Source organism: Polyodon spathula, chromosome 15 (genome assembly GCF_017654505.1).
Source record: "Polyodon spathula isolate WHYD16114869_AA chromosome 15, ASM1765450v1, whole genome shotgun sequence".
NCBI lineage: Eukaryota > Metazoa > Chordata > Actinopteri > Acipenseriformes > Polyodontidae > Polyodon > Polyodon spathula.
The window spans coordinates 18,157,036-18,169,568 of NC_054548.1; the positions used below are offsets into that span (position 1 = coordinate 18,157,036).

A 12,533-nucleotide genomic window follows, 5' to 3' on the forward strand; every position below is an offset into this window, starting at 1 on the left:
TCACAGACCATAGGTGCTTTTTAATAAACTAGCTAACTTGTGTTCCTTTCAGCCCCCTCAAGCAGAACTGTAAACTCAACTGGTTGTTTCAAACGCACATTTGTCGTAGGTCCTTCTTCATTTTCAGCCACACAGCTCTGGAGGTTAAATGACAAATCATTGCACTTCACCAAAAGACGCTTCCCAAATTTTTCTTCGAAAAGCTTTACATCTGGTTCAATTCCTGAGAAGTCAAGTTTCTGAAACAGAAAAGAAGCCTCCATTTCATATTTTACTGTCAATAATGGTAACAATCAGAACATCTGGGTTGGATTTTAGAAGTGACACTATAACCTTGTTTGGTTTACAGTACTCACCTGTGTATCTGGATCTAAAGTAAAAAGCTTCAGTCTGCTTTCACTTTTTGATTTAATTTCGGTTTCTCTGGCACCCTGAAGGAAACAATACAGTTTCATATTAGAACAATCTCTGGTGTCACACAACAGCCAAATCTCACGAAGTTGCAGTCATACAGTTCAATATATCACATTTTTGTACTTAAAATGCCTGGCTCTTCAAGAATAATAAACCATTTAAATGCCTTTAACAGTTAATATTCATGTTTAGTATCTTACCTGTTTAATGTGTTTGGTATCAGTCTACATTAAAGTTTCTACTTTATGGTAAAACAGATTCTAGATTAAAAACTTAAAACTAACAACAACTACAGTAATACATTCAATATTAGCTCAGCTCAAGCTAGCTAGTTTGTTTATGTCGATGTCATTCAACCTTTTTTTGTCTGTTTAAAATCTGAACTAGAATCAGTTTTGAAGTAGGAATGCAGTTGCAGGGGGAGGAGACTTTGAGCCGCACAACTGTAAGACAACTAGCCTGTCTCACATGCGCATCTTCAAGCCAATTATTTTAAAAGAGACGTCTTAAAGTGATGTCATAAAGTGCATTTCTTCTATAAAACTGTTTCATGAACATGAACAGGATTTCATGGAAACAATTGTATTTCCTATTCAGGAGTAGACACAGGGTATCTGTGACAATATCAGTGCCTATGAGCAGTGTGGAAGGAAGCCTGCACAGCCGGGCGTGTGTTGAGTACACCAGCGTAGTGGGAGTGTCACATTTCTCTTTCAAGTCTCACATCCTGCTTTACTCTGAAGGACAGTTTGGATTTTCCCAGTTAATTACCATGAAGGAAGCACGGGTATTTTGGTACTATTTTCTATCATATGTGCCACTGTGGTGAAATCTGATTAAAAAAATATACAATTACTATTTTTTTATTTTATTTTAAAAGTTCAAACTAAAAACGCCTTATAAGTATGCAAACCAGACAACCCTTAAACTGTTCTAATTGATATCACCTGTTAACACCAATTTCCTTTTTCATGTTGTCACTGTTCTAGTAACAGATTGATAAATTAAGAAACACACAATTAAGAGACAATGAAGGAAAACAAAATCTGAACAATTTAAAATTACAATTTTGAATACTCTAGCTGTTTTGTTTTGCACAATAAAATTGTCAGTAAAACAAATTTGTACAGGCTTTACTCTTTATGGTAGCATCTGAGTCCTAAAGATGGTTAACAAAGTTTCTCAGAAGTCAAAATGCATACCTTGGTCATGTCTGGAAGAAAGTTGTCCAAGCTAGTTGAAGAACTGTCTGCTTTACTGAGCTCATCATCTGGAAGAAGTGAAGGAACAGTAACATTAATGTAAAAGTTATCTCAAAAGTGCCATTGCCAGACAACAGTCTTGGATGTAATAAACACAGTGCTAAGTCTGGCAAGTTACACTGATTGAGTGCAATCACAGCTTGCAAGTTGTCTCTCTGTCAAAAATCACAGGAGGCTGACAGATTAAAAATGACTCTTGCAATGTTTCGGATATTTTTAATAAGAACATAAGAAAGTTTATAAACAAGAGGAGGCCATTCGGCCCACCTTGCTCATTTGGTTGTTAGTAGTTTATTGATCCCATAATCTCATCAAGCAGCTAATTGAAGGATCCCAGTGTGTCAACTTCAACAACATTACTGGGGAGTTGGTAGCAGATTCCAAAAAATTCTGTGTGTAAAAAACAAAAACTGCCTCATAGTTTCTGTTCTGAATGACCCTTTGTCTAATCTTCATTTGTGACCCCTGGTCCTTGTTTCTTTTTTCACGTCAAAAAAGTCCCTTGGGTCAACATTGTCAATACCTTTTACGATTTTGAATGCTGGAATCAGATAGCCATGTAGTCTTCTTTGTTCAAGACTGAATAGATTCAATTCTTTTAGCCTGTCTGCATATGACATGCCTTTTAAATTAAACCCGGAATAATTCGGGCCGCTCTTCTTTGCACTCTTTCTAGAGTAGCAACATCCTTACACTTTTCTCTATTAAATGTAATTTGCCATGTGTTTGCCCAGTCCTGAATCACCTGGAGTAAACTGTCACTTGTTTAAAGTGCCGTGACATTTAGTCCTATTAAAACACTATAATGAATTCACCATCACAGATACAATGCAACACACAGTATTATATATATTATTTTAAATAAACAATGCAGTAAGTGTTACCACTGTAGATCACTGTATAAAAGGAACAATAGCACTACCTGTACTAGGCAATTGCACGTATACAGTATTCCAGCTGCTCTACCACATCATCCATTCACTAACAGGTGTCCTCTGTATACATAGTAATGGCAGTTTATATCACTTACAACAGAAGAGCACTGATGTGTAAGCATTCCCTAATGAGTGTCACTTCCTTTAGGGAATCTGCTGAATGGCTCAAAGAGTCACCCCTTTCGAGATTATTCCTCTTGGAAGTTTTGGATATATAAAGCAACTGCCTACTGAGTACAGAGCTGACAGATCAAGCTGCAAAAGATAGCACAGCTTATTTATTACCAAATATAAATGTCAGAGACATTACATTTGTAAAAAGAGGTATAGACCAGTGAGTTTTTTTTTTTTTTTTTTAAAACCCCAAATATAAAAAAAAATATATATCAAAAGGAAATATTTGGTTATTTTGGTTTCAGAGATGCAGTAGTAAGTAACAGGGATCTGGAAATATAACGTTACACGCCCCCACGTGTTTCTACAACTGTTTAAATAATGTAATTTTTCTTTTCATTGTTTACATCTTGACAACTTTTTACACTTATAACTTTAAAGTCTGATCGAAAAAGGCCGCTCTAGTGTACTGGGGTTTGAAATCTGTCCTCTAAATCACTGCAGGAAGAGCGAAAAAACAAAACAAAAAACTTGCTTTTCTGTTATTGCTGTGTTACCTGTGGGCAATGATCCTTACACTATCAGTGCACTACAGCAGACTTTTTGAAAAGAGCTTTGAAACAGACTTTAAAGTTATAAGTGTAAAAAGATGTCAGGATATTGACAATGAAAATAAAAACATCAGGTACATTATTTAAACAGCTGTAGCAACACGTGGGGACGTGCAACGCTATATTCTTTGGAACCCTGCTACTTACCTCAAAGTTGCTGCAGTGTTTTGGGGTTCTGACGAAACACATGAATCATATCTCTGATGACAGAGTTACCATTTCTCCCAGCTACCAACACATTCTCATTACTTGCTGTGTGTGTGCGCGCACACTGCAAGGAAACTGTCTAAAACCTACCATCATGTGCATCTCCATTTCTTTTCTCCTGCATGGCAGCTTCGAAATTGCTCTGCAGGATTTTGTTTAATGTTGTAATCCATTCCTCCATTTCAAGCTCGCTGTCTGCAGCCAACAGATAACTGCTCTTGTCTTGCATCTTCAGCTCAAAGGCAAAACGACGCACTTTGTTGCTCTAAAGTGAAGGAAAAAAAACACACTTTGAAGAAAACAGAATGAGTTTGCAGAAATGCTGTTCCTCATCTAAATATCTGACTACGAGGGAAATGAAATATGTTTTTTTTTTTTTTCAGGAATTATGGCACAGAACTGCTTTACAAATGAAAAAAGGGACTATACAATATCAATGTATTCAATGAAAATACTAAATTGTATTTTTTTTTTTTTTAAAGACAGGATACAAGATAAATAACCCCAATAGTACATTTAATTAAGAGCCATAATAGTTCAGAATGTTCTTTTCCATAATCCAAATATCTAAAATAATTCCCACAGACAAGAAATTTGTGTTCAGTGGTTCATATTATAATAAGTCATTTACAATAAGCAACTGCTAAATTTGTCCGGGAACTTGTAAAAATTTGCAACATCAGGTAATTAATTTCATTCAAGTATGTTTTAATAAGAATTGACTGTGTGTCTATTGTTAAGACGCAGGGTTGTACTGCATTATTATGGAATTTGATTGTGTGGGCTGGATAGAGGATTTATTTGGGTTCAGTATCTGGATTACCATTTCATGAACCACCCCGTGTACTCCAAATACTGCCTGATACAGCCACCTTCTAGAATGGAAATTGCATTCCAGATACTGATCAAGCACAGCCAGTATCCATAGTATCTATGGAGCAAATCAGTCATTCTACAAAAAGGACCTCTGAATCAATTGAACACATTCACTGTATTTGTTATACATTCATGCCTAGTGACCAGCTCCTTTTCAGCTGTATGAGATAATTTCATAAAATGTTTTTCAATCATATGGTAAAAGAATGGAAAACACACCACTCCTGGAACCTGGAGAGAAAATGCAGCACACCAAGAGAAGATTCAAACTAATTCCACATGTGTGACACAAAGCTTTCAACTACCAAGATTAATCGGAGGTATTTTAAATAAAATAACTGAAGCCAACTGCCTAAATCCACAAGCTGCACAGAAAACCCTGACATCTCAGGACTTGGAATACCCTACCTAGTTAAAAGATGTTCTTCTGCCAGTGCATTTTAAGCAGAGAAGCAGACTGCAGTGTGAATTCAGAATGATTTCCAAAGCAAATTTGGTTAAAAACCAAGATCACTTTTCTACAACCGCTTCTGTACTATATTTATATTCTTCCCCTATAAATGCATTTACAACAAACCCAAAAGACATATTTCCGCAAGGTTTCATCTACTTGCAGTGTGACGTCTAAAGCCATAAAAGTGCCAAACACAAGGAATAATGTGTTACTTATTGTGCAGTAATGACTTTCCAACCATTAAAATGATTAATCAATGTACAGTACATAAAAATCAAGCACACAATTAAAGCCATGTCAGTAGCTACTGGAAGTACAGTTAAAATATTCTAAATTCTTAAATTTGTTAAAGGCTAATCATATTGTAACATCGGGAAATAATTAAAAGACCATTGCAAGTCTATATGGTCAGCCGATTGGTATACCTCCTTTCCCCCTTGGTCAAATGAGTGCTTCAAAAAGCATTAAAATGACAGATATAGTTGTCAGTTTTCTCTGACCGGAATGATTAATAACACTGATGGTAAACTCATCTCCAGTATCACTGGCTCGTTATGAACACCTGAGGTTTTGCAACTTCAGCCTCTGTCTGATTTTGCAGAGCCCAGTCTGTCAAGGTCAAGACCCCAGACCATTCAGGTTTTTCCATTTAACTCGGGAGGTTTCGAAGCCGTAATATTTCATATTCAAATCAGAACAAGAGCTCTAATGCTGTACATCATAATCTATACCAATGTAACGGGTCAGAGGTTAGTATTTTGGCCAACCATCCACAGTCCTAAATATCCTTTAGGATACGACAGACACTGTCAGCAGTATGAATATTGGGCTCTGTATGCCAAGGGCAGCATAGGACTAGACCGATACAGCCTCGTACAAATATATACGATGAATGAACCGTGCTTCCAGAGCGTCTAGTCTAATAAGATAAACTGTAAAGTTTATTTTTTAACAACCATGATCACTCAACAAATGACTCTGTCCCACTTCATTTCTCTCTCAGGGAGATACAAATTCCCTGTTGCTTTTATGTTCTCAAGTGAAAAACAAAAGCTCCAGGGGTCTAAGTGAATAGAGTATTGTATCTAGGTCAGTCCCCACGTTTCTGCTTTTAGTACAGTTTAGCTCCTGAAATAACAATACAGTAAATGGCTTGGCTCCAGTGAAGGTAGGAATGGAAAGTTGGGGTGTGCAGTCTGACAAAACCCTTATCTGAAGGGACACCAACCAAGGACAAAGGATCTACAAAACTAAACATGAAATCACATGAACAAACTATTTTAAATGAAGAGGTAAATTATAGGACAACAGCTGGCTTGGGGAACGATACAAGATATGCAGTATAGGGGTTTCGAATGACATAAGCTAGAGAAGTAAACCTAAAGCGGTTTGCAAAATTTTCAAAAAAGCCAGATTGTATTACTGGTTCACTGTAATGTTTTTCAAAAGAAGTTGGCAGTGTATTCATGACAACATAAAAGAGCAAAAGTGTTGCGATAATAACACGAACAAGTAAGCAATGATGGGGGACAAATTATATTTTGGTCTGGAGAAAATACATAGCAGGGTAAATGTCAGTACCCAGGCGAGAGTCACAGATCCCATGAGGCATACAAAATATATATGTCAGAAAAACAACATGTGCTATTTCACATCCAAGACAGATACATCAAAAATATATAGAATAATTACATCCTGGATATATTGTAAAACCCACTACAACCATATAGGATGAAAATGTTTGAACTGTTAGTGTTATAATACTAATGGGCACAGGCTACAGCCTATCATATGGCTCATCTTTTGGATACCCCAACTACCAAGTTTCATTGTTTTGTAGTGAATGGGTTTTTCACAAGAGCAACATAAAAGTCGTTGATCGACTGTAATGTTGCCAGATCCACTGGTCAAATTCAGACGGCATCAAAACAGTTTTTGCTGAACACACACCCACTACAGTATATGGACACCATGGGGAATGGGGGCGAGGCACCTCATTCATCTGGCAGCACAATAATAAAGATAGGCTTTGTTCTCTCTTATGAAGATTCAAGCCAAGCTTCTATGTTATCTTAAAAGATATTGGTTTGCAGAGTGCAGACTTGGCCCGGAGGTGTACTATTCTCTTCTTAATCAAATGGTACCCCTTAAAACCAAGCTTGTTATTTTTACAGAAAAAATGTCTACAAATGTTAAAAGAATGCAGTAGCCTTGTGAAAAGGTCAAGAGCAAAACATCTGCTATGTGCCATTCACTAAGCTCAAGACCACAACTCCCACAGCTAAAATGTCATAGATAAAAAAATTAATTAGTTTTAATGCACTCAGGGCCTGATCTGTTCATTTTGATACAACGCACTCTTTTCTACTCGCATGTGAAATTTCCAAACAATGGTTTATAAAACTGGAATGAATTTATATGCTTTCTGTTTCCCTTTATTACAGGTGTTATGGTGTATCTTACTAATTCAGTCATTTTGAATTAACTTCCACACTGACTACAATGAACACACGGGTACTGAACACTTCCAGGAGAAGTGATTAATAGTGAGTGGTTAGCAGTCTTATGCAAATCTTATGTTTGGGGACTGTTATTTGCTCCATCAATATACCCAATGAAAGTCTTTTTTGGCATTTACCAAGATTTTATCAATTTTTATCTTTTTGTCATGGTACACAATATATATCGTCATTATTTCTAAAGGAAAAAAAATGGACTGGGGTTTGGGTGGGGGTTGATTTGGTTTTGTGGTTTGAATTTGATAAAAAGCAAAATAATTCATCTCCAGTGGAAACGTATCCAAGTACTTCAAGTGCCATCTGGACATTTGACAGTCGGACCATTTTGGTTTCACAAGATAATAACGGCATCTGGAAATTAGCTCTGTGGTGTTGGCTTGAAACAAGTTTTAGCAGTAATAGCAGACATCACTCAACTACAGTAAACAATGACACATACAAGTCTTTCTGTCTGTGTGTTTTGTGTTATAGCATTATTAAGCAAAGACTTTTCATCAAAATGTTGAATTATAGAAGAATAAACATTGATGTTACCTGAACAACACCCATACACGAGTCCAGGAATATCGACCCTTTGGGTTCTCTGGACAGCTTTTCATCTTTGTAGAAATTAAGGTTGTAGGAGCCATCTCCAAGCTGTGTTAGGTGAAAGTATCTTCTTTTGAATGACTGCAACATAAATAGCAAAACAAAAAAAAAGACCAATAAAAATGGCGCTTTTTGTAATGATTGTAATGAGGAGTATTTTTTCCATCAAAAACAAAAGCATCAATGCAAAATCTAAAAGGTCCAATGCAACGTCAGCACGTTGCTAAGTGACCAGTTGAGCAGTGGGCTCGCCTGCCGCTGAGCTGATCGAGAGGTCCTGAATGGCTGGGAGGTGTGCCCGGGAAAGTTGCGCAGGGGCTCAAAAAACATCTGTACTACAGCTTGGGGCTACTGCAAGGCCACTGCTACACAGTCGGGCACCGAGTGAAAGCTTGCTTGTTTACATCAAGCAGAAGAGCGTCCTCTCCACAGTACAACTACTACGGAACCCCTCGACAGCGTGACAGCGCTCTGGAGGCTGCTCAGCCAGGCCCATCACAACAACCCGGAGTTGCTGGGAGGCCGTAACTTCTGGAGCAACAGCAATAGGTCAGTTTCGGTGACCCCAAACAGTATAGAGAGGATTACTGTAGAGTAGTAGGTTCCTGGAGGGGACGCTCGTTTAAGTGGGACTAGCGCTCTCCATTTTGTGTGGCAAACTTTTATTGTTAGCTTTGTTTTCTTTATTAAATTGACACTAGCACTACCTGTGCTGGTACCCTAGTGTCAGCACTTGTGTTGACAATAAATCTGTGCGGCCAATGCTCTGTGACTGCCTCATGATTATTCAGCGATGACCCACTAATGTAACATACCACTCTGTTACACTCCTATACATAAATTTTGTTTTAAAAGGTTCCCAGTCTCCAGTTTAGTAAGAACAAAAGTTAAGCTATATTATCATTTTATGTAAATCGCACCTGCTTCATAGTTCTGTTGCATTTAATTTTCACATGCGTGTCCCTTAGACAGGGTTATTTAACTTATATGAAGGGGATTTCTACAAGGTTTACACAACGCCGCCCCCTCGCCCACTCCCCTCTCCCCTCTCCCCATCAGCATGAGAATATAAGAAACATATCCTGTGAGGAAGTGTTAAAAGCAAAAACACAGCCAGTGCAGCTGCCTGTTGACATTAATAATACAGATCCACCATGGCATGGAATTATTTGTTCTCTTAAGAGTCGAGATCATTGGCTTACATACCCTCATGGTCACACTGATTGCGCTGTTCATGTTGCCTTTGTAAAGCCATCCATGTTTTGTTACCCCACCCTTCTGGGAGCCTAGAGAGGCTGTATCCTGGAAAAGAGAACTCTGCAAATCAGCCACACATGCAGTACTCTGGCAAGGCTTAGATGCAACTGAAATCTGCCTCCAGCCTACAAAGCTCGGGTGCTGAGGAGACAGACGGAAAACATTCCCTCACAGCTGACACCACTTTATCCTCTACAGGGAAAATATTCTAGTAGAAAAAATGAAATGTCATAAACAATACCATTTTAATGATGAAATATTATGTCATCATTATCCACTCAGGACAAAAAAAGAAAAAAGCTTTTTTTTTTATAGAACTTTCGTTCAACTTTCATTCCTGGTGTTTGAACGCTGTTCGTGAAATTTTCAAAAAGAAGAAAACTAATTTGTACATAGGCGATAGCAGGGTGCTCGCTCTGTGACAAATTAATCTTAAGCAGCCTTAACATTTATTGGGTTACATTAAAAAATAATATACATCCCTTTAACAAAATTACCACATGACTATTTGTTAGCAGTCTCGTTAAAAAAAAAAAGGAGAGAGAGAAGAACTAAGCTGGTTACAGTGGTTTAAAACAAAAGTATGTAAGATTTATTTTGTATTATTATTAGAAAAATTTGTATGAACAGATGAGCTGTTGAAGAATAATGTATTTACAATGTTAATTATAGCAGCAGCCGGTGTTAAACATTAGGTAAGCTGCAGGTATTTTCATTGCTATATTCATATCAAAAAAAAAAAACAAGCCTGCCCAAAACGTGATCAAGTGAACCTGAATGTTACGTTTTGCAAGATACAGTACTGTGTGGCTTTTCAAACAATGGGGCTTTTACCTAATTCGTCCATTGTGATGGGTATTACACTTCAATGTAACTGCCTGAAGTATTCTAGAATCTTATTCCAGTACAAGTTTAAGTCCTTTGCTATCACTCTAGCTAAACATTTTCAGTTGTTCAACAGCACAGTTTGCTGCTAAGCATCCCTAGTCTTAATAACAGTCAAACCTCCTCAGAAGTATTTTGAGAACGACTGTCAAATACAAACAACCTTAAAAAACATGATATTGCATTTTAGATAGCCAAACCTCTGCAAATGAACTCTAAATGACGTAATTTATGATGTATACATACAGGATATAGATTAAAATCACCTATTAAAAGCAAATCACTGCACCAGCCAAAAAATGAAAATTGGTTCTAGCCCTTATTTGCCAATTCAGGAAATGTTTGTTTTGTTTTGAGCAGAAGGATAGCATCACACATTTAGAGCTTTGCAACACAGTTCTCCTTTTCTTTCTGTAACCAGTCCAAGCTAATCTTTTGCAGCAAGTAGAGTACCCAACAAGCTTAATGTTTGAAGGGTTTAACTAATATATTTTCTTAAAATGTACAGACTTGTATTGCTCTCTAATTTAGCAATCTGGAAGTGATGTTTGCTTTCAGGTTTTGCAATGGTACAACAATCCAAAAGTCACAGTGTATTTAGCAGAAGCGGCTTTTACAACTTTGGTAAGAAGTGCAACAAAGTTAGGAAGATCCTGCTGCATACTGAACAAAACAAGTATTCTATAGCTATGCCCAAAGGTTTTGCATCACCCTTTAGAATTAGGTCACATACAACCTGATGAATAAAGTTATATTAACATATTGACTTACATACCGCTCTGTAGTTTTCCATATACTTAATGAAAAACTGACAATTGAAAAATTGTCAGTTTTTCGTTTTTAACATGAAATACTGTACTAGTATTATGGCTTCCGGTAGACACTTGCGATATCATTTTGTAATTGCTTTAATTACATGATAAATAAAATATTTATATTATGTTCATATAGGTATCTATTTTTTTTATTACGTCTCCATCCTAAAATTCTAGGTGATGCAAAACTTCTGGATCTTAGCAGTACAGTAGTCACTTTAAAAAATGCTGTTTGTGGAGTATTCACATTAGACTTCAAATCTTCAAGTCCTTTTCAATTTTATACAGTACACATCTGTGATTGAATACTGTTTACTTACCTCATCCTTATCTACATCTTCATCTACCTCAAACACATGGACTGGAAGCTTTTCTGGTCTGGTCACCTTACTGTAAAAACAGCATTACACATCTTATTGTGAAACACCAACAGATTTATATGCAGGAAAAAAAAAAAAAAAAAAAAAAAAAAAAAAAAATCAGGCTTAATCTTTCTTACAATAAATTATACATGTGTGTTTTTAAGTGATTAGGATTTGACTCATAAGGATAAACTCTCAAGCAGGATCAGTGTGGTCTAGTTGCTAAAGAAAAGGTCCCTGGTTCAAATACCAGCTCACTCACTGACTCATTGTGTGACCCTGAGCAAGTCACTTAACCTCCTTGTGCACTGTCTTTTGGGTGAGACGTTGTTGTAAGTGATTCTGCAGCTGATGCATAGTTCACACACCCTAGTCTCTGTAAGTCACCTTAGATAAAGGCACCTGCTAAATAAACTAATAATAATAATAATAATAATAATAATAAATAATAATAATAATAATAATAATAATAATAAATGAAAACTATATTTTATAACAGCATTAATGTAATATTCTGTGGTATTAAAAAGCTTAAACAAATACTTTGAACAATATTAAACTGATTTTTTCCTATGGCACGGGTAGCACTCTATTTAAAACATGGCAATGAAAACGGTTAAAGACATGTGTTAAAGACATGTGTTTCTGAATTGCAGAGTTTTCACTTCTTGTTTGTTTCTTTTTATGTTTCACTCTGTAACAAGTTAATTTTTGCAAGTTTACACCTGCCCCACTCAGAATTAAGGGTTCAGCAGAATGCAGGATTTGCTACATTTTGGGATGAGTGTATTCTACAGTTTTGCACTGTATTAAGCTCACCCTGTGCCTGGCCCCTTTTAGAGAGCAGAAGTAGCTTTATTGTGCAACCCACTGCATTTTCCCTGCCTGGATAACCCTTACATTTTGGAAATGTAGTGATCATTGTTTAATCTTTTTTGTTGAGAACAAAACCCTCTTTTGCCAAATAGAAAGAAGCACCAAATAAATGTGAAGCTAAAATTGTAAGATACACCATTTTACAAATTGTAGGAGCATTTATATAGAAGTTATATAGGTGTGTACTATACTCCGGTTATACGATTCTATACAGTAGCACACTTTGGTATTTATTATTGGGTAGCATACAAGATGTGTGCCTTATACGAGGGATGTTTAGACATATTATACATGAGGTGCTGGTTATATTCTGAAAATTATGAAACACAATGTAAAAAGGCAAGTAGAAAACTGGCTC

General features: G+C 36.6%; 1 protein-coding gene across 16 annotated transcripts in view; it reads right to left on the reverse strand.

The window, feature by feature from the left end:
* The window catches only part of LOC121328165 (dedicator of cytokinesis protein 9-like), a 110,113-nt gene that overhangs the window by 41,460 nt on the left and 56,120 nt on the right, over positions 1-12,533 (reverse strand). For 10 of the 16 annotated variants that reach the window (XM_041272714.1, XM_041272709.1, XM_041272712.1 and 7 more), the window contains exons 5-11: positions 11,258-11,327; positions 9,187-9,282; positions 7,927-8,061; positions 3,634-3,808; positions 1,617-1,684; positions 357-431; positions 99-239 (exon numbers count right to left, since the gene is read on the reverse strand). In XM_041272714.1, the coding sequence (XP_041128648.1) occupies positions 99-239; positions 357-431; positions 1,617-1,684; positions 3,634-3,808; positions 7,927-8,061; positions 9,187-9,282; positions 11,258-11,327 (760 nt within the window). Of the gene's footprint in view, positions 1-80; positions 240-356; positions 432-1,616; positions 1,685-3,633; positions 3,809-7,926; positions 8,062-9,186; positions 9,283-11,257; positions 11,328-12,533 lie in introns of all 16 variants that reach the window. The other 6 variants (XM_041272703.1, XM_041272707.1, XM_041272702.1 and 3 more) reach the window with 1 other exon arrangement.